This window comes from Pieris brassicae, chromosome 10, assembly GCF_905147105.1.
Source record: "Pieris brassicae chromosome 10, ilPieBrab1.1, whole genome shotgun sequence".
Classification (NCBI taxonomy): domain Eukaryota; kingdom Metazoa; phylum Arthropoda; class Insecta; order Lepidoptera; family Pieridae; genus Pieris; species Pieris brassicae.
In genome coordinates this window covers 14758862-14781908 of record NC_059674.1, presented here as the reverse complement: position 1 = coordinate 14781908, position 23047 = coordinate 14758862, and the positions used below count along the sequence as shown (strand labels likewise).

General features: G+C 30.9%; 9 protein-coding genes across 11 annotated transcripts; 3 read left to right on the top strand and 6 right to left on the bottom strand.

The window, feature by feature from the left end:
- Positions 1–361: 361 nt before the first annotated feature.
- Positions 362–2224, bottom strand: LOC123715348. Of its 3 annotated transcripts, XM_045670319.1 has the most exons (3): positions 2160–2224; positions 1691–1794; positions 362–808 (listed from the first exon to the last, which is right to left on the bottom strand). In XM_045670319.1, exons 2-3 carry the CDS (start codon positions 1781–1783, stop codon positions 398–400), a joined length of 504 nt encoding a protein of 167 aa, XP_045526275.1. In that variant the 5' UTR covers positions 1784–1794; positions 2160–2224; the 3' UTR covers positions 362–397. The 3 variants fall into 3 exon arrangements, with proteins under 3 accessions (XP_045526275.1, XP_045526276.1, XP_045526277.1); XM_045670320.1 differs by lacking the exon at positions 2160–2224 and having other exon boundaries at positions 1691–2138; XM_045670321.1 differs by lacking the exons at positions 1691–1794; positions 2160–2224 and adding an exon at positions 1260–1386.
- A 197-nt stretch (positions 2225–2421) lies between these two features.
- Positions 2422–3380, top strand: LOC123715245. The gene is made up of 2 exons (XM_045670182.1): positions 2422–2513; positions 2834–3380. Exons 1-2 carry the CDS (start codon positions 2469–2471, stop codon positions 3314–3316), a joined length of 528 nt encoding a protein of 175 aa, XP_045526138.1. The 5' UTR covers positions 2422–2468; the 3' UTR covers positions 3317–3380.
- Positions 3381–3461: 81 nt separating this feature from the next.
- LOC123715244 lies at positions 3462–4657 on the bottom strand. The gene is made up of 2 exons (XM_045670181.1): positions 4604–4657; positions 3462–4475 (listed from the first exon to the last, which is right to left on the bottom strand). Exons 1-2 carry the CDS (start codon positions 4649–4651, stop codon positions 3504–3506), a joined length of 1020 nt encoding a protein of 339 aa, XP_045526137.1. The 5' UTR covers positions 4652–4657; the 3' UTR covers positions 3462–3503.
- A 328-nt stretch (positions 4658–4985) lies between these two features.
- LOC123715346 lies at positions 4986–6258 on the bottom strand. The gene is made up of 2 exons (XM_045670317.1): positions 6187–6258; positions 4986–5855 (listed from the first exon to the last, which is right to left on the bottom strand). The coding sequence occupies exons 1-2, from the start codon at positions 6235–6237 to the stop codon at positions 5079–5081; spliced, it is 828 nt and encodes a 275-aa protein (XP_045526273.1). The 5' UTR covers positions 6238–6258; the 3' UTR covers positions 4986–5078.
- Positions 6259–9247: 2989 nt separating this feature from the next.
- On the bottom strand, positions 9248–10252 carry LOC123715357. Its single transcript, XM_045670334.1, has 2 exons — positions 10133–10252; positions 9248–9637 (listed from the first exon to the last, which is right to left on the bottom strand). The coding sequence occupies exons 1-2, from the start codon at positions 10178–10180 to the stop codon at positions 9269–9271; spliced, it is 417 nt and encodes a 138-aa protein (XP_045526290.1). The 5' UTR covers positions 10181–10252; the 3' UTR covers positions 9248–9268.
- Positions 10253–11128: 876 nt separating this feature from the next.
- On the top strand, positions 11129–14248 carry LOC123715096 (homeobox protein 13-like). The gene is made up of 2 exons (XM_045669923.1): positions 11129–11209; positions 11483–14248. The coding sequence occupies exons 1-2, from the start codon at positions 11165–11167 to the stop codon at positions 14246–14248; spliced, it is 2811 nt and encodes a 936-aa protein (XP_045525879.1). The 5' UTR covers positions 11129–11164.
- Positions 14249–14595: 347 nt separating this feature from the next.
- On the bottom strand, positions 14596–17927 carry LOC123715189. The gene is made up of 2 exons (XM_045670093.1): positions 17826–17927; positions 14596–17317 (listed from the first exon to the last, which is right to left on the bottom strand). The coding sequence occupies exons 1-2, from the start codon at positions 17865–17867 to the stop codon at positions 15443–15445; spliced, it is 1917 nt and encodes a 638-aa protein (XP_045526049.1). The 5' UTR covers positions 17868–17927; the 3' UTR covers positions 14596–15442.
- Positions 17928–19127: 1200 nt separating this feature from the next.
- On the bottom strand, positions 19128–20741 carry LOC123715369. The gene is made up of 2 exons (XM_045670352.1): positions 20652–20741; positions 19128–19600 (listed from the first exon to the last, which is right to left on the bottom strand). Exons 1-2 carry the CDS (start codon positions 20691–20693, stop codon positions 19148–19150), a joined length of 495 nt encoding a protein of 164 aa, XP_045526308.1. The 5' UTR covers positions 20694–20741; the 3' UTR covers positions 19128–19147.
- Positions 20742–21794: 1053 nt separating this feature from the next.
- On the top strand, positions 21795–22708 carry LOC123715358. The gene is made up of 2 exons (XM_045670335.1): positions 21795–21902; positions 22170–22708. The coding sequence occupies exons 1-2, from the start codon at positions 21849–21851 to the stop codon at positions 22596–22598; spliced, it is 483 nt and encodes a 160-aa protein (XP_045526291.1). The 5' UTR covers positions 21795–21848; the 3' UTR covers positions 22599–22708.
- Positions 22709–23047: the final 339 nt, after the last annotated feature.

Sequence of the window (23047 nt, the reverse complement as noted above, 5' to 3'; positions counted from 1 at the left end):
ATAAAGTGCTATTGAGAGTAATCTGTATAAAATATGCCAGTCGAATCGTCAATGTCGTAGCAGGCTAGTTAATAAGGTTTACAGCGTTTTAGCGATTTATTAAAATAATAAATATTTCATGTGAATTTTTAAAGCCTTAACAAAGTTAAAAACCACAATTTTTATTTTTATATAATCTTAAATGGTACAACAACACTTTTTTCACTAATTATAAATTAAAAGAAGCGAAAACCGAGGAAACACAAATTTATCATTTCCATTCTCCGGTTTCCTTGCCGTATTCCGTCGTTGCCCCTCGTGTATTTTAACATAATTTGTAAGCAAATTTCCTAACAATTATGATTTATTTATTTTTATTTAAATCTGGAATAAAATATATTTTATAAATGTATTTTTCTTATAAAACAATTGATCTCACAGGATATCCCTGGTCGCTACAAAAAGGAGTTGCAATTTTTATACAAGCGAATTCTGGTGAAACCGGTATCAAGGCCTCTGAAACTTGAGCCTCTATATTATTGTCTAACATTCTTACGTTATAAGCCTCAGCAACGGCCGGAATAGCAGCAGAAGAATAGCCTAACCCAAAAGGTAGCTGAATGCCTGGTGGAGGCAAAATTAGCCTTCCGTCAATGTTTTCCTGGGTCTCAATACTAAAAGTTGTATATGGTGTAACGTACGATTGCTTCGATTCACAGGGACATAAATGTGTAGTTTGATCAGGATATAACGGTTGTAATCCAGGCATGTAACGAGGCGCTTGCTGAAATCTCTGTCGATAATGACGGCGTGCTCTTGGGGAGACAAACTGTAAGTAAAAATATATCATAGTAATATTTATTTTAGTGAAAAATTTGCTTCTTTTAGCTATTACCGAAGTTATAATTTTATGAGATAGTGGAATTTGATAGACAATATTATATGTAGATGTGGCCGTAAGACCTCAGCCTGCCTCAAAATTCTAATATAAAAAAATATATACCATAAATATTTATAATGAAACTGGCTTTCTCTAGTACCTTACGAGAAATAACGTTAAGACAGCTCAAAAGGGATCAGTACTCAGTATTATTTATATTAACAGAGCCTTTGTCATTATAAAGTCCTGAACTTATTTTGATAGGTTCTCTTATACACGTGTTCCTTGCAATAAGGTGTATATAAGATAAACTTTTTTTATCTCTATTAAAAAAGACATATATTCATGAAAGTTATAAGAATCCTAATGAATATTTCAATAATTACGAAAAACATCTTACATTTGCAAACGTGACTAACACAATAAAAACTATTGATTTAGTCATCATAATTGGCGATTGTTCAATTAAGTATAGATAAACATGAAAATATTAAGAAAATACAGGTAAAATTTTATAGAAAACCTGTTATAAAGACGCAAATTTAAATGTAATTAAATTGTAATATTAATAATAAGGATGGATGAGAGTTTCGTTACACGTATATAATACGCGTCTTATCGGTTAATAATCAACTATTTACAAACATTAATTGCATTTAATATATAATCGTAGAAACAATGCAATATATTTAAGTTAGTCACAATTACATAATAGGTGGACTGAAAAGTTCATAGGCTAACATAGAAAAATTAATATTGTTCTTAATAGAATTTGAATTGATAATTCGAGAGCGATACAACTATTATAGCAGTCATACAATTTTTCCATACCATTTTATAGTAGGATTTCTCAAAATAGGCTTCAGTTTCGGCAACTACCTCTTCATCAGCGCCAAAATTCTCTTGAGGTCCTTGAGTGAGCATTCTTTTGAGGTCTGAGAACAGAAAAAGTTACTGAGGGTTTGAGAATACGGTGGATGTGGTAGCAATTTGAGCAATTCATAGAATTTTGCAATTTGCAAAACAAACATTCATTAAGACAATGTTCGTGTTGTTGTCTTAATGAAAGCACTTTCTTCTTTCTCAATTTTCTTCCGTCACTTGGTTTTTCAATCGTTCCAATAACCATTTTTTTTGTTAATAACAAAAATTCTACTTCATGAGGCCTTTTACTTTCGGTTACGGATCAAGCGTTTTTAATACTGATAAAGAAAGGGTATAATGTGAAATTGTATTGTGTTGCAGAAAACACAAAACCTTTTGTCAAGCGCATTTCTAAAGATATTTTAATGATTCTTACGTTGTTTAATTTTACGTTATTCTGATCTAATTAAAAGAAAATCTCAAGTAAACGTATATTTCACATCATTCAAATGACTTTCATATTAAATTTGTACGTGAAAATAAAACTATTATAATGGTTAGTCTCTATTAGCCAACTTCTTGAAATCTGATAAAGTATTCTAACAATACATGAAATAAATCAGATAGATCACGATTGACAGATAACAAATCAATAAATATAAATGTTTGCATAAATTATTTTATAACAGGTGTATTTTTCAAGAAGACCATTTTATTATAGAACTTCATCTATAGTTATACCAAAATGAAAGCTATTCTAGCATTCAGTATCGTTGCTATTAGCTTAAAGGTAATATTTTAATGATTTTTGTTAAATAATCTAGTATATTTAGTATTTTGAGTGCTTGTTTTTTATGCTCTGCTGTGGTATAATATCTATGATGAAGCATAGTTGAGCGTCAAATGCATATGTATAGATCTAAATATATCTAATCGATTTAAAAATAATTTTTTAAAAACAAGTTCTGTCTAGATTTAGTCTTCTACTAAATCTTACTGATTATAAATGATAATAAAAACAATTATTTAGTTTTTTTTTTAATAAGAACTGTGTATTTAAATAGATTGATATGAAACCTTATTAAAACTTATACAATTTCCTATTTTTAGCATGCAAAAACTCAATGCCGCCAGCCGCAAAACTTATTGATGAATCGAATACCGGAGACAATTATAGAGGTACCCCGCAACTTCATATCTCCCCCAATGAAAATGCCATACTCAGCCATAGACTATAAACAACTGACACCGTTGCCGCCAAAAATATTATCTCCGCCGTCTACAACTATTGTGACTGACTGTTCACCAACAGTTTGCAAAAACCTAGCAAATACTTTACAGTTGATGATCGTCTGTAATTTATTACAAGGTCATAAGGGTGGTTCTGATTTGGCATTACAATTAGCATCCCCGCTCATAAATGACGTCATATCATCACCATCATTTTCTTGTGGTTGCCCAAACCCGCTTTTTCAGAATCAGGTTCCCAATATAGGTACTAATTTTGCTAGACCTCCACCATTCAACTCAGCTCCAGTCAACACATGCCCAAAACACAGTTTACTTAATATGCTGGGTATGTTTAGTAATTAAGCGCGAATATCTTTAGTTTAAGTATTTATTGTTGAGATAATATTATAATAAATTTTTGAATAACCATGTGCTGTTTTATTCGATGGGAATTTTCAACTATCTACCTACTACGACACTAAAACATTGATAAGTGAAACAAAGTATATAATGGTAACAATAATTATTTATTTTTATATTTAACACGTACTTAGAAATAATAACCCTTTGAGCATGAATTACAACCACACGGTTCAAAAGGCAATGTTTCAACATTTACGTTGACACAAGGGGTATTTGAAGGTAAATTGTAACCAAAGTTGCACGACAGCTGTGCTGGTATTGATGACGGAAATAGGACTTCTGCAGCCATTGGGGGTGACACAATTTCTGTAACACCGCCGTAATAATTTGGTAGAAACTGCGCTGTAGGAGGCACTATTTCAGATACTCTTTCATAAAAACTGGGAGTGATCACTGGTGAAGGTGAACCGCAAGGAGAAGTAACGAATTCGGTCACGCCATTGTAGAATGGATTCAATTCGTTGACGCCGCAGAAGTTAGCACCAATTGTTTCAGTGTAACCATATGGATTTGGAATGAATTGTTCAACGATTTGCGGTCCGTACCGCGAGGAAATCGTTTCAGTAACACCTCCAAAAATATTGGGCTGAATCTTTTCAACTATTGGTCCACTTCTGTACGGTGAGTATGTTTCTGTAACACCGCCACATATGTTAGGCTGTAACGTTTCAACAATTGGTCCAGATGGGCCGTAGAATGGTGCAAATGTTTCAGTATAACCTCCGAACATATTAGGCTGTATAGTTTCGACTATTGATGAACCGCGAGGTTGTATGAACTCTAAGGTGGTACCGCAAGGTGACAATTCTTGAATCGGAGATATTATTTCCAATGCTGACCCACAAGGTCTTTGAATAGTCTCAAGTATTGGCCCTAATGTGTTTAATGCATTACCGTTCGCCAAGACTGGTCCCAATTTGGTTTCAATTAAATCACTGACAATTAAAAGTTGTAAAGCATTAGCCAGGGCGTTTGATACGGAGTTATCCACGATGGTAGTAGCGACTACTGGAGGTGCTACTACTTGTTGAGTTGCCATTAGTGGGGGTGACATAATTTGAGGACCCATTGGTGGACACCCACATGGTTGAGATTGTACCTGTCAAATAAATTTAATATGAATCAAATGCATCTATAGCACTATAGTGTTCTTCAAATAAATTAATAATATGAATATAATCCAATTCCTTCAACTAATAATTTTTATTATCAATAAGAATAACATACCTTACAAAAAAGGACAGCGCAAATGGCAAACAATAATTTTGACCCCATTTTAAGAATTATTTTTAATAACTGTAACACTGACATATATATTGAACTTATATACGTTGCAATTAGTTTATTAAGCAACGATAGATACGAATAATTTCGTAAAACTTGAGCACGTAACATTATTAATTTTTAATATCAACAAGATTAAGACAGTTGTTCTAATAATTACATTTACTTAACATTCGCTATCTTCAAATAGTATTAAAATATTACACTTTTAATAGTGATAGTCGATAGTTCTACGACTAATAGGATTAGATATTGTGCCAGCGGTCTATGTGGACGTGTAATAAAACAGAAATTAATAACGATTTTTATTTCCAAACAAATAATAAATTAATAAATTAACAAAATACTTAAAGTCGAGATAAAACTTGTAACTAATTTACAATTAGTACAAATTTAAGATATTATGATTCTGAAATATTTAGAACAAGTCAGCCATAGAAAATAAATCTTTGTTATTATCAAACGCTATCACAGCAGAATAAGGGCTTTGGAAATCAGTTTTCGAAAATGGTGAGGCTTCAAACGAATTACAGTTAATAGCTTCATATGGAGACATTAAACCACCTGTCCTTGGAGGAAGTGATTTAGGAAATGAATAATTATCCATCATTCCCGCTTCACCCAAAAATTTCGCATTTGGCAAAGCGCGCTGCAACTCTAACGCATTTGCTTCAAACAAAGATTGAAACGGCGTTTTATCTGAATACTCCCTGTTGGCATTAGTATCGGAAAGCTTATTTATTTGCTCCTGTATTTTATAAATTTCAGATTTAAAACCATCGTGTTTATCGGGTGATTTAAAGGCGTCTTTTACTTCTGGTGGATTATTGATAATGTTGCTGACAATCAAAAGCTGTAAAGCAATCGCTAAGTTATTTAAAACATTCGGGTCTAGACCAGGTTTACGTTTTTCTTCTATAACCCCAGGAATATCTGGAATTGGGTGAGACTTTGGACATGGTTTTGTTTCTGGATGAACTATTTTTGGTTTTGGTGATAGACTTGTAAATGCGAAATTTTGTTGAGTTGGTTTTTGGTAGGTTGGAAGGTCTTGTGTAGGATAAACATAGCTTGCAGTCGGTTGATAATTAGTATACGATTGAGGTTGTACAGCTGCTTGTCGTTTGGGATAAGCTGGATACGATTGAGGGTAATATGGTGCGCCTGGATATTGATATATGTAGGAGGATAGGACCTGTAAAAATCATAAAAATTAATATAAGTATATATATATATATATACTTATATACCTATACTTTAAAAATAAGGACGATTTTTTTTATTGACTAAATAGTTACGTTGGAGTTGTACATAATGTTAGATAAGGCTTTAAACGGGCTACGAAGAAACACTAAGCTATAAAAGTAGAATATATCGGATCATAGTATTAGTATTAGTAGATTTAATATGAATGCAGAATATGAAAATTTATAAAAGGGCTACTTAAAAAAACCCGGTAGAAAAATATTGTTTGTCCCGGAATATACATTTCCATCACTTTTCTTAACAATAGAATAACAACTCACTTGACTTATAAATAATTCAAAAACAATAACTTTCAATAAGCATAGAGCCATGCTTCTCTCACAATTATTAAGAACAAATGTATAATTTTACAGAAACTTTATTTAATCTAAGACCATGTACCTATCAGGCACGTTAATATTATGTAATATTTGCAGTAATATTATCTCACGTGTTTTATCTCTAAGATGACATTCTTCATAGTAGATCGAAGGCGATAATTTGGGATAATTAATCTGATTATGTACAAACAATTTGTTTACATATTTCTTACCCCATTTTAGTGTTAGCATTGTATTGTGCTTCTATTTAATCGAATACATTCGCAACATGTTTGCATTTAATAATTTAAAATAACACATTATGCGCCCGGAAGGCACACAATTTTTTTTAACTGTAAAATTTACATTTAGGCGGATGCTTGGCGGACTTGCGGTCCATGCGACGTCTTCGATACAAATATTTGTGAATTGTGCGCACTTGTGTACACTTAATTTACTGTAAGAAATATGGCTTTGTATCAACACTGAACCAATGTTCAATACTGCATACAAGCAGCATCCAACAACTACAGATATTTGCAACAGGTTTAGGAAGACCGATATACGTATATAAGATTTGTTTTTAATATTAATTAATTTTGTTAGTAGTCCAAGGTAGTTATATTGGATTTATAATATAAATAACTGCTTATATTCGAATTCCTCACGACTGCTGAATATATTGTAATTGTCCAAAATGCTTCTTCAGTGTCTGGGTTAGGTTAACGAAAAGTTATTCTCAGCTAAAATATTTACATAGCTATTTAAGTAAAAGTATAAATGTAATGTGGTAAAATGCTCGTAGAAATTTTGATTACATTTCGATTTTATTCAATACTATGAATTTTTGTTAACTATAATAATATTTACAATAATAATAATAATTAATAGCTTTGTAAACTCACTATAATTCCATTTATAATTTATTTTTGTTTCATATTATTATTTTATCTTGTTTTCTATGTTGGGTTGTATATCATATGTATGTCGGTGCAAACAAATGAATTATATATACCTAAATGTTTCAGTGTAATGTTTTTAAGTTGTAGCAAAAATACAGATTATGTACCCATAATTTATATAGTAAGTGTATTCGTGACATTAATGCTGAATTGCGTGAGAAAATGAAATCAGGTTAAGTATTTGTGAAATATGCAAAATTGAATTAACAATTAAAATACAATTTAATATTTATATCATATTCACACATCAACATTGACTGTACTTAAATATTTGTTAAAAGTACTTTTAACTTCATTCTTCATACTCTATTATTATATATTTGAATCGAACGTATCAGACGTAAATTAACTATAAATGAGTGTTAGACTTACGGCTGAAAGCAACTCTTAACCATGAGGGTCATGTGCTTGTACCGCCGCTTTACACCAATTTTTCACACTCACGCAATCAGTCGTTGAGTCAAACAAGAACATTGAGCCGTTCAGAAATATCGTCAAAACAGGCATGTCAAAAGTACAACACGAATAAACCTATCTACCTATGCCACAAATCTAACCTATAGCCATGCATACAGCACCCTATGAAGACGATTTATATATACATAGTTAATTAATTATTTATTGACAGTTTAGATAGATAGTATTGATTGTTAGATTAATTATGTTTATTAATTACTAAAGAATGGTACATCTCAGCCAGAACATTTGATGTTCAATAACTTATATTAAAAAAAGTATACGTTGAACTAGTACAAATATAGTTTCGACTTGGTTTCTATGGTATGTTATGTATGTACATGATTGCTAAACATATTTCACTTTTTTTATATTCTCGTTGAATAGTGTAACAATGACAATTACAACAAAAGTTAGAAAAGAATTTTAAAGCCTAGAACAAGAATATCAAAGAACAATATAATAATATAAGACAATGAGTTAAAACTAGTGTTGTAAAGTCACGTCTAGCCCCCGACAGACACGAATAGGCTTATGTCCAACGGTGGACAAACCAAAACCTGACATTGCAAGTTTCTAAATATTACATTTACTTATTTACACTTCGTTACCATAATATACAAAATTATACATATAAAAAAGAAAAAAAAAGCCGGTTACATAGGTCATTCAGTCAGGCAACCCTAATATGGAACAATAAAGAAAAAGAAACACATACAGAGGGTAGATTGTATGAACCTTCTATTAAAAGTACATTTTTTGGGACCCATATAAATGAAACTTTTATGTATAAAATTAAGTTTTGGAAATAAAGTCTATTGTTATATAGTGATCGGGCATTTGTGTTGCCATGACTGCTACCACATCGTTCAGTTAATTACGATGAATAATATCCAGGGAAAAAGCCGTGTTGATAGAAAGGAAAATCGTGGACGGGTATTGCGACTGCGTAAGAGTTGCTTCTGGCATGTGCCAGACATGTATCAAGACACGCTTCACGACTGACAGCCAATCTCTAGTACAGGGGAGGCACCAAAGGAAGAAGTACTTAAGAACTAATGAACGTCTCTGAGAACAGACATTTAATTGTACTTATTAGAAGCATATGTAGTATATACTAGTACCAATTTTTACATCTACTGCTAGCTGTTTTAAACCTGTACGTTTTTAGTAAAGCTTTTGCAATAATTTAAATATTCCTGTCACGATCGAGATTGGTTCCGATCAAATTGCCAATATAATACAAGACTACAGTATTGTTAGTAAAATGGAACCTTGTTGAGTTTTTTACGATATATTTGTAGTTTCATTTGAGAATTGTATTGTGAGATTTTTTACTGAATCGTTAAATTATACATGTACATACTAGATTTAAAGTCGTTACAGTAATTTACCTTCCTTATCCTATTTAAACAATATATTAGTTAATGTTTGTTAATTTATAGCTACGTGACAAGAGCAAGACATTTATTAGCGGTTTTGAGTTAGGTATTCGGATAGCGTGCATCGTTTAGAGATAATTTGTTTTTTATTGTTATTTACTATTTTATGTTATGAAGGAAAAACTTTTACAGTATAAAATAGCGGTTAAATAAAAAAAAGTGTATGCTTTTAACTTTATTAAACTAGTAAACATAATTATAGGCCGGCAACGATGGCATTGGAACCATACTTTCCACCGGATATCCGGGTAATGGCAATTCACAAGGGCCGGGCAATGTGCTACTCAACAAATTGCTAACAACAAGTAGTTGTAAGGCATTTGCCAAGTTATTAGCAACACTGCTATCTTGAATAACAGTTGGATATCCAACTTCAGAGATCACACCTGGCACTAGAGGCGGTGCCAAAACGGGAGCAGGTGCTAGAGCCGGTGCCAATGGTCCTAAAGCTGGTGCCAATTGAGGGCCAAAGTATTGGTTTGGAAGAATCGTTTCGACAACGTTTGGAGCACAGTTGGAGATAACACGATTGACACATTGAGAGTAGGCGGTCTGTAAAAAAATATACATAAATGAGTTATTGACATATGTCTGGTAATATGATATAGGGGTAAAATATTTGCATGTCTTTTAGTTTTGCGCGTAAACGAATAGAAGCATTTTTTTATTATATATATTTAACGTATTGAAGGTTAGTTTTTTATGAACACAAACTGAACGCAATCGCCGCCTGCATCCTCGGGGTTTGCAGGTGAGTTACCAACACGGAAGGCCACCAATTGAAGGAATGGTACCTTATCTTGAAGGTTACGTCGTAACGGTTCAGAAAAATCTCTACTAGCAGTCAAACAAAGGGGTCGTGCCCAGCAAAAAGTGAATTATTTTTCGCTGAAACGGTTAGGTTTGTCAAACTTATGATACAACTATGTTTATTATGTAGTTTATCATATTTCTTTGTGTAGATTAACACGACAGTTACGATAATTTAATTATAAGTTAATTTTCCAGTGATTAGAAAGTTTATTTATGATTTTAGTAAAGAAATACCTGAATAACAATGGCTTGAAAGGTCATGAACAAAATTAAGTTCTTCATTTTAGAAAATTAAGGAAGTTATACAAATCCAGACTGTCAAAATCAAATTTATACAATGAATTCATGTAGTATTGTTTTTAAATTTATATTATTATTTTGCACAATGCCAACGATAATAATATCTAGGAAATATTAAAAAATAAAATTAATAAAGGCACGTCCTGGATGTTTTGATTATTCGTTATCTACCTATTATGCAAAAATCGATAACAATATAGTAATAATTTTTATGTTTCAAAGAAAACATAGGTATTTTATATTACTCAAGAATTAAAATAGTTCAATAAAACGGTCAATAAAAAATAACATTACAATAATATTTAATATGAAAGTACCATATAGATGGCAAGAGCACAAAAATACTTTGTTCTTCTATAGAAGCAACATATTAGTTTACTCTGTATGACAACCGGAAATGGAAAGCTTTACTTTTCCGGTTTCTTTTTTAGAAATAATCTATATCTGATATTTCAATATCTATCTATATATTATCTATATATATTCAAAATTTGGTTTGCATAGGTTAGCGTCTGTAATAACATTACTGCCTATCCATTGCTGTGCCGGTCAATGTCTGTGTGCTGTGTATGTGCTGTCAATAAAATAAAACTCGTCATTACTATTCACGAAAATTAAAAATAATGTAATGATTTTCCTAAAGATTTTTGGTTAACATTGTATGCATTATATAATTAATTAAATCTTATATAATTCCTCAAATACCCCTTTGGTACAATTCATTATATCTCGTTGCCGTAGTTTATTAAATTCTTCAGAATTTTCGGGATCTATTGACAATAAAACTTCTTAAGAAAAACTTGAAATATACTATTACATAATAATTAAGCAAATCAGGTCAATCAGTAACAACGAATGTTACAAAATTACTTACAAATCGATTACCTACTAACTTGATTTTTATTTCGATATTACAATATAAAATATTATAAATATATCGCTCGTCATTTGCCGAATGCTTTAGTGATGGGGGCGTTTGTGTTATTCTTATTTTTTATTTATATCAATGAAGTAAGTATCTTTACGTACTTTATTCTATTTTGTATAAGAATTTATTTTTTACGATATTACTCAGCTGAAATTACATTAAGATGCCTTCATACTACGGTGCTTAATTGTGTCTTTTGATTGCACAGATTAATAATGTAATGAAGCACTACGATTAATCAATATTTCTTATTGTTTGTTAGACAAAATTTCTTCAAGTATCTTAAATTGCGTGTATTGGTTTATTCTAATTAGTTTTTTTATAATAAGTAATGATAAAATTATTCTACTTTTCAGAATATTGCAAAAATACCAAACGAACAGACGTTACCATTAAATGTTAAATCGAAAGTGTCACCTGATCCATATAATATCCCAATACGAAGATATAAGGAAGAATATTTCGACCCATTTCTGCAAGATATTTACTCTGAAACAACACAACACAAGAAGGAATTTCTCAATGCTCCTTCCTATAGATTCTGTAAGGATGACGACATTTTGAAATCAGAAAGATTATACTTCAAAGTTCCTCTGCAATCTAATATATCTAATGAATATAGAACATTAATAAGAAATCCTGAAATTTCGCCAGAAAATCATTGTCTTCAGTCCAAAATAAATTACAATGATTTTTCTCCTCACGATGAATACCCCAGTAAAGAAATGAAAAAGCCTAAATGGAATAATCGAGAAGAAGTTTTAAAAAGAAGAACAAAGGAAGACCTTGAAGATTTTTCTCATCTCAAGGATGTAGCAAAAATACAACGTAATCCCGAAAATTTTTATGGTAAAAATAATTATACCTCCGATTATTATGTAAGATTGGATAATCCTAAATCTAATGAAGATATAATTTCTAACCCTGAATACGATGCTCGTATAAAGTTACATGACAATCCTTTTATGCAAATTCCTTTAAAATCTGAATATAGTTTGGATAATGCTTTCATACCACACATTTCTCCAATAGTAGAGTGTAGGGGAGTCAATAGAAAGTATAATGAGTTTTCAGAAACTCCTTCTTATAGTAGGCACCTTCACCAGAAACCAGGCGCTAATTTAGTTGGACATTATAGAGCACCCAATGAAAATGACGAGTTTAAAGATCAAACTCATTTAAAGCATTCGCTTACGTCTTCAGCAAGTGCCGTAGAAAATAGACTACTTACCTCTCACATAACAAAAACATTTGAAAAAGTAAAAGGAGACGATGAAAATATTCCTGATAGCCCTCTAAATGATATTCCTTTTTGGAAATCTCCATCAAATAAAAAATATAGAACAAGGTTAAATTTATATACTGATCATCATACTAAAGATGTACAAAATATTATCGAACAGTCTAATACTACATTGGCTTCTTCGAGGTTACCGCAGCAAATAACAAGTCAGCAAATTTACAAGACAAAACCTTTTGAATCTAAAATCAGTTCAAAAAACAGTAGTTCTTTTTCGACTAGTCCAGGGGTAACAGAGATGTCTCTGAGTGGTAAATCTCATAACAGGCTCAATGAAATTCCTAGTGCTTTCGTTAATCAGATGTCCACCGAAAGAAGCCACGAAAATAGTTTTAGTAACAGAAAGATGGAAGAAATGAACCTTGCAAACTTTTTAAGACGACAAATACAGACCACGGCAAACCAGACTATTCCCTCTCATTATGACATGGCAAAACATTCAAAATCAATCGAAGCAACAGAAGAAGCACCACAACATTATGATACGTGGTACAGATCGCCTGCATTTAATGTTAACTCTAAACTCATTAACGATAGTATTAAGCCAATCAACGTAAATAATCACAATGGAAGTAATACACAAACGAAACACGATATGGTAAATTTAAAATCAGTACCTCTGAATAACAGTTTTGACATAAGAAAATATACATCAGATCGTATTAATGCGTTCTACTATCCAAGCAACATTAAATCTTCCCTTTCATATAACGAAAATAAGAACAATGTTAATATTGATTATATACAATCCAACGCTGAAGGAGTTTTCATCCAACCAAATTTAGAAAAAGACAAGTCATTTGTAAAAAGTGAAATAAAAACCATCGTACCGGAAAGCATTGGAAGCTCAATAAATCAAATACCACGTTGTTATCACGGAAGAAATAATTTGACATTAAGTCAAGGTGGTGATACTATGAACCAAAATATAAGTGGATTGTTATATAAAATACCTGAAGTGAACCCATTGGTAAATGAACCAATTATTATACAAAATAATTCGATTTCGAAAAAAGATCGAAGCAATTCTATTAAATGTTATACGCTTCCAACACCTGCGTCTCTGCCATCTCCTATAAATTATAATAATCAAGATTACAGAAGAATAAATAGCTCTCCAATACATGTACAACCATTTACTACTAAAGTTTATCCTCAAGAAATTACCATTAAATCAACACATAATACACCAGTAGTTTCTGCTGCGCCTTATACAGTACAAGTTCCAAACAACTCATTCTATGAAATCAATAAACCTAAAGTTACACTTCTTAATCCCACAAATGCTCCGAATCTAGCTTATAAAAACCCCACAGTATTCTATATTCCTAGCACCACATATAAACAAACTGGAGCAGCTATCAACGCACCAAAAGTACAACTACTAAGTCAAAATGACACAAAATTAAATCCGATAAAATCAACAAGTTCTTATGTCAATGTTTTAGCAAACACTGGGAACCAGGTACATCAGACTGTAAATAAATATAACTCACTCTTAAGCGCTTCCTTAAACAATATAACTTCAGTTATTGTTTCTAATATTCTATCAAGTTTCAATAAAGATATTTCTAAAACGTTAAAGAAACCATTACCCAAAGGTTCAAACGTTCCAATATCATGTGAAATACCAACTTTTGAAGTGACACATCCTTGTATTGAATCGCCGAGGTATTTGCCAGAGACGCCAATAAAAATAAGAAATGATAATTCTACAAGCACTACTACCACTAAATCTTCTAAACCATGTGTATCTACGATAACAATTAATGTTTTACCACCTGTACAGCAAAAGTCTAATGATATTATTATACTTGTATAATTATTAGGGTTAATTATTTATTTTATAATAGTGATTGTTAATTATTTGTACATTAAAATATCTTGCACATACCTCGTATTTGTTTCTTTTTACATCTCATATATTTTTCGCTTTAATTACAACATTACATTCTCATAATATCTGACTATAACTAACATGTGGGATATTTTATACCCAAAAAAACCGTTGAGAATATTAACAAAAAAACTTTACATTATAACAAAAACTATTTTATTTTTACTTCGTTAACTTAAACATACATCAGGTTACGTAAGTTATTAGGCAACGGGATACGCTATTGCATGTATGTTTAAAAATATGTTTACTAAAATAGATTAAAACACAAATAAGATAATAAACATTTACTTAGGAGTTTATTACACATTCATGCCTCTGAAATACGATGAAAGCCTTCACAAAGATACGTTAGCGAGAATTCAATCTACATTTATTTGCGTAGACTGAATTGAATACTGAAGTGAATAAACACTTGTTGGGAATGTTTATTTGCCGTAGGTATTTTACCACTTGTTATTCCAGTAACAAATAATATTTAAGTAATAGTTTTGTTTAAAGAACTATGTACATACGTATATGATGTAGAGCATTGTTAGCTTAGTAGTACGATATTAACGCCGTAGACGTGCCTTCGAATCCCGATTGTGTAGAAGTTTTTATATGTTGCGCAAATAGTACATTTAAACTTGTTTTATCGGTTCCCTAGCGATATTTTATTTAAAAAACATGGTAAGAAAACTAAGTACTTTTTTTCATATTGACATGTTCCTCGTACCTAAAACAACGCACAAAACGCACGTAGCATAGAAAACCTTTCGACAAGACATGACGACGATAACATACTCCTCTAAAGATTTTTAGCGTCACTGAATTAAATTATATATGTTATACACATTGGATTCCTGAGTTTTTGACTTAAAAAATAGAAGTAACGTTGGTGTTAGCATATGACCTAACCTATACACGGAAAATTTCGTAAAAAAATATATCAAGAAGCAATATAGAATGTTTTAATAAATTATAACTCGTTAAATTGACATAATGCTCTTTTTTTCTTTACTAATAGAATATTGTATGCAGTTTATTTATTCGTAAAATACACAGAAGACATAAGAAGTTAGGGAAGTAAAAATTGCTCTTGAAAATCATATAAATAGTAACAACGACTATCTTCATTTAATTTACACTCTTTTCAGGAATCCATGCTTTAGAGAACACAACAGTTGTTTCGCCGTCCTTAGGATAAACGTTTCGATGTCTTTCATTCCTGTTTTCCTGATCACGATCTATCTTATGTTTTTCAACCTCTCTAGGTTTACCGTATTTAACAACTTTAGAACGGGCATAGACTGTTTCGATGCTATTGTCGTCTTTTTCCACTGGTATAAAATCTATTGAATCTTTGTCATCAATGTGATATGAATAAAAACCAGTCTTATCTTTTACACTTATTTTTCTTGTTTGAAATCCTGGATCACTCAAGCCCGGAGGAGTCCGGAATTGATCTTCCGATTTATCTTTTACATTGCTTTTTTTATACGAGGGAATATTGTTGCCGCTTTTCCTTCCAGACTGATTGGAGGTTTCTTCACTTCGATCGAATTTTCGTCTTTCACGATTGAGTGCCTCTTCGGTGTTATAGTAGTGCCGGTTATGGAAGAAATACAAATCATCTTCATCTGTTGTATATATTGCATCATTTTTAAAGTCTGGGTAGTAATCTATTATTTCATTTTGATACATAATGGGTACTTCTTCCACACTAATTTCAGAATTTATTAATAATGTTTTTTGTTTATTTGTAACCTTTTCAGATGTTTCCGTTGATGACTCTGGAATTAAGTTAGTCACTTTATTTATTTTAACCGGTTCTTTTTTATCTTCTACTTCGATGAACTTAGGAGACAGTTCTACTATTTTATTTTTATCTTGCTTAGTTGGGTCACTTTTATTCGATATCTCTAATACTTGTTGTTCTTTTTCCTTTCGTTTTTTATTTCTTTTATTTGATTTATTTACTTGTGGTTTTATATTATTAAAATTAGGCATTCGATCAAAATTATATGGAAAATTAATCTGTGAAAAGTCTAAAGAATCATTATTTTGATCGGGCATAAACATTTTTACATAGTTCATCCAGTTATTCATGAAATCGTTCTGATTGTTTTTAGATCTAGTATGACTTTTCTTGTTTAAGGGTTTGTTGACGGGATTGCGAGGATTTCTTTTATCCAATTCACAACATTCTTCATTTAAATAAAAAGGTTCATCACATTCATTTAAATTGCTCTTATATTGGGCTTTTAGCCCATCATTCAATCGTCTGTCTTTATGTTTTTTTGTTACCAGCCTTTCATCATCATAATTTATATTATTGCTTGTCCTTGATGATTTTTCAGAACGTTGCCGAGTAGACAGTTTATCTTCTCTTTTAAAGCTATCACTTTGTTTATTGTTTCTTACACCCAGATCACTAAGTATTACCTCTGAATCTTCTAACGTCTTTTGTTTTTTACCCACCCCGTTTTCTTTACATTGTGAATTTAGCTGTTGATTTTTCCTATATCTTGGCCTTGGATTGTCATCACTTTTAAACTCTCTTGTACTTTTAACCGGTTCGTTCCTTAAATGCCTCTTTGGGCATGATTTATAATAATTATTTTGATTTTTATGTCGTGTATTTTTCAAAAACGGTTGGCTTTCATTTGTCTTTAAGTAATCCGTTGGAACTATAAAATAGTTATTGACAACATTAGGAGTTCTTGGTCGAACTTGATCTGATATTTCTATGCCGTTTTGATTATAAATCTTGGTCCCAGGATCTATGAAAGCCTGGATGGCGGGATTTGAAAGTATGTTGTTCAAATGGGTTTCCTGTAAATAGCTTGCTACTGAGGGAGTTTCAGGGTATATAGAGGGATGCACAGTGGTGTAAACTTGGTTATAAGAGCTTGCGGGGGTAACTATAATGGGCTGTTTACTGTAGATACTAGCATAGCTTGTTCCGTAAGGATATGATTGGAATTGCTGGAATTGATTTTGTGATTTCACCTGAAATTTTATAAATTTGATTATGAATTAGTTTAAGGCGACAAAATATTATTTTTAAAACCTGTTAGTTATAGTATGTTGGTAATTAAGAATGATATTTATGTACAGAAGCTTTTTAAGATGGCACATTTATTACTCTCAACTTAGAGTTAACTTATTTAGATTCGTATTCAATGATTGTATTCGTTTTAAATAAAATATATTTGACTGTAATTAATTTTTTTATAGTAATTCTCATAATACTTAATGTTCTTTTATAATTTTTTATTTGTGTTTTACTAAGTGTAATAAGTACAAGCTACATTCGATAAGCATTTATGAAATAAACATCTATTCTCTTAGAATCCTTGTAGTAAGTTAGGCATAAGTGTTAATCAAAATTATTTCAAATCTCCAAGCACTTAAATCTTTCAACCCTAATCAATGAAAGTTACTTAGGACCGTTAACACAAATAAAATAGGTATGACTAAATGGAATATTAAATATATTCCTTAAAGCTAAACTTACCAAACAAACAAAACCACACATAAACAAGCTAACTCCAAACATAATTCTACATTATCCTTCTATGATAAATCAACAGTAATATTAAGCGAAGTCGTAAGTATTAGTACGTGACTCTCGTGAATTTCCCTTATATATTAAGAGAAAGAGCCAAGATAGGTCTTTAAAGATATCGATAAACCACGAGTTTTCTTATGTATCATTACATAAGATTATTACATAATAAGTAGCTTCATGCTGTGGACGCAAAACTGTCTCGTTAGTTAGCGCTATAATGCCAACATCTCTCTTAGTTTGACATAGGATATTTTTAGCGTTAAGTCTCGGCTTGAATCTTACAATTATAGCCTAGTACTACTCCCACTACTCACTCTAAGACTTAGACAAGCTAAAAAGTATTTCACCATATAACAGTCGTACTAACTCAGGTGAGTTTCATAGGTAAGGTATTATAATCTTTAAAATATCAGAAGAAATAATTCAATTCCCTTGAGTTGTACGTGCCCTGACCGACTTGATCAAAAATAAATAATGAAAAATGAATAAATATTCCTTTAACGAAAATCGTCTTGTTCATATGAAAACAGTGTAAACTAAATCGCAAATTTTACCTGTATATTATATGTTCCAGGATAAATATACTTATTAATTTGATGCTAACTCTGGAATCACTGTAATTGTATGTTAATTTTTATGGCGATAGTTTTAACTTTATGCCAGTTTTAAGTAAAGGGTAGAGAAACTACACGCGAGAAAAGAAAATGTCATCAAAAGGAAACAAACGGATAAAACAAATATTTACATAAACATATTAAATCTTTATATTATTAGATTTTTTCATTTAAACTATTAATAAAAACCTGTGGTGCTACAACCTTTATGGTCGGCTTCTCAGATTTGTGTATATATTTTCGTAATCATTTGTTTTTTTCTAATAGGCAAGTACGTGATCAGCCTTCTGTGCCTGACACACGTTGACGACTTGTTGGGCTTATGACATGCAGATTTACTTTCGGTTTTTCCTTCACCCTACGTTCGAATATTAAATGCGTTCATAGGCAGAGATCGAGATCAAACCTTTAGGGATGACAGCTATACGCTGATGCTACTAGGCTAACACTGATCGTTAGATTTAAAATATATTCCTATAAATATAAGGAATATATACTTTGAACAGAAACCTTGGCTAACCTAAAATAAATGGACCTATTATTTAACAAATCATTTAGCTTATATTATATAGTCATTCGATAGTGGCTTACATATACGGTTTATAAGTTAATGATAACAATTAAAATACATATAAAAGCAACAAATTTTTTTATTCAAATCAACATCTTTTCTAATTCCACTAACACATTGGTTATTAATTTAAGTAATCCAGACAGTAAGCCGGTGTTATCAGTTAATCCAGTCAACAGGCCCAGTACTAAGTTTAAAACCTGTGACGCAAGACCTAATAACAAGCCAGGAGCTGCTAAAACATTTGACCTGAATAACGATATAAGAACACTAATATACAAAAACAGGACAGATGTTAAATCTGTTAATGTAGCATACAATAATGGTAATGTACAACCAAAGTATGGCAATAATGCTGGTGTCAAATTCTGTACGATGTTTGACAGATTGTTTAAATTGTTAATAAGGTTTATGAGGAATGGTATTAAAAGACTAGCTAGCTGATTGGCGACGGGCACCACTGTTGATATTTCGTCGAATGCAAGCCGAAGTGCGGAAACTGAATATGCTGGTATCATTGCTGTTGTGTCCTTAACCTGAAAACCATATGTGAAATTAATTACTGGCAGTTGATAGTTAGGTATTTGTATCTAAAAAATCAGCAAAGGCGCTAGTCTCATAAAAAAATAAACAAGGCGTGACATTTTCATTGAATCCTCATTTATCATTTTAACGATATAAAACATTCTTCATTTTTAGGGCTTATAGAATAAATTATTAATTAATACGAATAATTGCGGTTAGATTATTACACGATACGAAAATAAAACCCTTAAAAATTCACTACAAACTCAATTGTTTACTACATACCGATATATTACTTAGATTGTAACGTTTCTCAGAGTTTAAACTATCCCCAATTAGTTAAAATCCTAAATGAATATTTGTAAATTTAATTAATAACTTGCATCTATTATGTAAAAATATAAGCAATCCGAATGATTTTAGTTAAAACAGATAGATACAACACTAAGCTTTCGATAAACCCTGAAATGTCGAAAGATGTGGAATTTTAATGTATAATCATTTCCCTTTTCAGAAGGTAAGTATACCCTAATACCATAAGCTGATTTGAGTAGAATTAGTTTATAGTATTGTCTTTTGTTAACATAGTTATTACACATTAAAAGAAAAACACTTTTTTAACCGGATTAAAGCTATTTGTATTATTATAAACTTCTAATTATTTACACAATTTTAAATTTAAATTTTTAAATTCGTCGGAAACATCGGAAAAAAATTAATTTAAAATTATGTTTATAATTATAAGTTTATAATAATACAAATAGTTTTAATCCAGTTAAAAAGTATTTTTTCTTTCAGAATTACTTTAATTGAATGTATGGCTATACTGTTTTTTAGTTTATTTGATATAATTTGTACGATGACATGTTTATTTGTTAGGATGATAACCAACTCAATATTTACACAAACATTGCAAAACTGATACTATGCGTGTACGCATATAACAATGAAAAATAACTCAATTAGTTTGTAAAATAGATCTAGAAATAGGTACTACTGCACTCAGCTCGTCAAAGATTTTTTATTAAATATAAAAGAATAAAAATAATAAATGAAACTAACCAAAAATATAACCAAAATAGTTAATCCAACGGGATACCGCATTATAAAATAAATATATTTGAATTATCACTAACAGATATAGTTTTGTAGTCAAAAATACAATACACTGTTATATAAAGCTTTGTTATCATTATTAATATTGTTACCTAAATATAGTATGAAACAATATTATCTATTTTCCTTGATAATTTAGCAATCTTGGCAAAGAATAGGTTAGTAATCGCTCAATCGGTGATGTTGAAATCCAAACATTTCTTTAAAAAAAAACAGTTACTTCAACAGATAATAGAACATTTCGCACTTCCTGAACTTCTGTTTTTATAATTCAAAACTGGTTAAAAAACATCGCTTATAAGGTATCCCCTTGTGCTGAGTGACTTCTTTTGTTTATGTCATGTATGACGCGTGCAAATAAGTGTTAAACAATTATGGTGATTTGTAAAAATAACTTCCTCAGTTCGATTGTTTTTCGCAATGCCGAAGAAACAAATTTTGGCAGTTTGAATAAATAGGTTATTTGCATTTTTCGTAAGACATAATTTTACAGTGTAGAACATTATAATATTCTAGAAACAGTCTAATGTATTAGTGTCCAGTACAGTACAAAAGTATGTAAATGTACGCGGTTATCTAGTTACGTGAAAATAACTGAGTAAAAGGCCATATTTTGGTATATGAAATGAGTAGTCACAATCCATTGTTTTATTCTTTATTTTATAATTGCGCGCATCTGCCATAATGCAAGTAACTCTATTTTAATTTATTTAATCATAATTACACTCAATCGTCCTTACAATAACTTCTTACCTATTTATACAAATTTTGATTATAAATAACACTACATTTTGTAATTATAATTGAGAAATTACTGTTAAAAATATTCCGTAGTCTGACATTGTCCATAAACGAAAAGGGATGTTGTCTCGAGTTGGCAATTTCAAAAGGTATTTTTAAGAATGTATTTTATGAAATCTAATAACATTAGCGAGAAAATCATATTTTGATAGAAAACAATGATGCAGATACGAAAAAGTACAATATGAAATTAGGTAATTTTATATCTTATCAGGAAAACTGACACAAAATATATTGCAATATGTAATATATAAAATGTATTTATAATAAAAAATAACACAAGGCACTTGGATATACGAGAATAGGTCATTTTTGGGTAAATATTTTTTTTTGTTAAAAAATATGGCGTCCAAAGTGACTTTAGCTCTTTTAATCTGTGTAGCGGTCTCGTTAATGGTGAGTTATTTTTAATCACCAAAATTTTACAACTTTCGTATGAAAATAAAAAATATAAAAGATTATATACTATAGATTTGAATACTAAATAAAAAAATATAGTTATAAGTATTAAAACACCATTATAACAGACATTTTATTGCAAACTGTTATAAAACAGTACAGTTTTACAATACAAGTTATGTTTATACATAACTTGTATTGTAAAACGAGGTCCACTCCCCAAAAAAGCATTAAATAGTCATAACCGAGTTTTTATTTTTTCAGCGGCCAGTTGCGGCAACATCAGTTCAATTACCAGCTGTGTATCCACTTGTAAACATATTGTTACCACTTCTCAACAACGTATACAACCTCCTTTTATCGCTCCTTTCAATCTTCGACACACTCCCGCCACCTATTAGCGCCCTAATTCCAGTGGATTTAAGTGCACTTGAAACGTCACTTTTGAAGCTTTACTCCCAAGCTCTAGCAATAGTGAACTTTTTGAGGTCTCTGCCAGAATATGCGGTTGGCGCGAATCCTAGTACGCCGACTTCCGGTGTTGCCAACATGCAAAATTTACTCACAAATCTTGTGTCATCCGTTTCCGAACTCGCAGACGATGTTTTGGTGGGCATTGGCGGGGCTTTGCTGCCAGGTTTATTACAATTGGTCGTCATGGTGGTACAAACCGTGCTTAACTTGCTACTTTAACTCTTTGGATGTTAATTTGACGTGTTATAGTTAATGTTGTGTAGTTTATAAAATTGTTAATTTTTATGTTACCTACTATATAGAAATAAATGAATTCGAAGTAAAAATATTTATACAGTTTATTAAATTAAACAACCTAATACATCTTCGCAGATCCCAGAAGTAATTTAGTTCTTAATTTGATTTGTTAAAAGTCAAACTTTACGAAGATAAATAACTCAAACTGAGGCTGACGTTAAATTCATTTGAGAAAAGAACGACTGTTAAACAAATTATTTACCTACATCTACGACTCGTAACGGCTACGATTGATATTTATTCTAAATAGAACCACTGCGTAGGCACCATCTTCAGGAAAGCATATAATAGCATCTGAGTATATAACTGAGTTTTTATAAACCTAGTTCATTATAACAAAAATATTATTAAAAATAATAATAATATTTTTT

Bases quoted from the DNA above. Each gene is read 5' to 3' on its own strand.
- LOC123715348 (XM_045670319.1), bottom strand. From the start codon at position 1,783: ATGCTCACTCAAGGACCTCAAGAGAATTTTGGCGCTGATGAAGAGGTA. The intron at 809-1,690 runs GTATGGAAAAAT...TTTTACTTACAG, and splicing joins AGAAATCCTACTATAAAATG to TTTGTCTCCCCAAGAGCACG.
- LOC123715245 (XM_045670182.1), top strand. From the start codon at position 2,469: ATGAAAGCTATTCTAGCATTCAGTATCGTTGCTATTAGCTTAAAG. The intron at 2,514-2,833 runs GTAATATTTTAA...TCCTATTTTTAG, and splicing joins TCGTTGCTATTAGCTTAAAG to CATGCAAAAACTCAATGCCG.
- LOC123715244 (XM_045670181.1), bottom strand. From the start codon at position 4,651: ATGGGGTCAAAATTATTGTTTGCCATTTGCGCTGTCCTTTTTTGTAAG. The intron at 4,476-4,603 runs GTATGTTATTCT...TTTATTTGACAG, and splicing joins GCGCTGTCCTTTTTTGTAAG to GTACAATCTCAACCATGTGG.
- LOC123715346 (XM_045670317.1), bottom strand. From the start codon at position 6,237: ATGGCTCTATGCTTATTGAAAGTTATTGTTTTTGAATTATTTATAAGT. The intron at 5,856-6,186 runs GTGAGTTGTTAT...TGATTTTTACAG, and splicing joins TTGAATTATTTATAAGTCAA to GTCCTATCCTCCTACATATA.
- LOC123715357 (XM_045670334.1), bottom strand. From the start codon at position 10,180: ATGAAGAACTTAATTTTGTTCATGACCTTTCAAGCCATTGTTATTCAG. The intron at 9,638-10,132 runs GTATTTCTTTAC...ATTTTTTTACAG, and splicing joins TTCAAGCCATTGTTATTCAG to ACCGCCTACTCTCAATGTGT.
- LOC123715096 (XM_045669923.1), top strand. From the start codon at position 11,165: ATGGGGGCGTTTGTGTTATTCTTATTTTTTATTTATATCAATGAA. The intron at 11,210-11,482 runs GTAAGTATCTTT...TCTACTTTTCAG, and splicing joins TTTTTATTTATATCAATGAA to AATATTGCAAAAATACCAAA.
- LOC123715189 (XM_045670093.1), bottom strand. From the start codon at position 17,867: ATGTTTGGAGTTAGCTTGTTTATGTGTGGTTTTGTTTGTTTG. The intron at 17,318-17,825 runs GTAAGTTTAGCT...ATAAAATTTCAG, and splicing joins TGTGTGGTTTTGTTTGTTTG to GTGAAATCACAAAATCAATT.
- LOC123715369 (XM_045670352.1), bottom strand. From the start codon at position 20,693: ATGCGGTATCCCGTTGGATTAACTATTTTGGTTATATTTTTG. The intron at 19,601-20,651 runs GTTAGTTTCATT...TATGGTTTTCAG, and splicing joins CTATTTTGGTTATATTTTTG to GTTAAGGACACAACAGCAAT.
- LOC123715358 (XM_045670335.1), top strand. From the start codon at position 21,849: ATGGCGTCCAAAGTGACTTTAGCTCTTTTAATCTGTGTAGCGGTCTCG. The intron at 21,903-22,169 runs GTGAGTTATTTT...TTATTTTTTCAG, and splicing joins GTGTAGCGGTCTCGTTAATG to CGGCCAGTTGCGGCAACATC.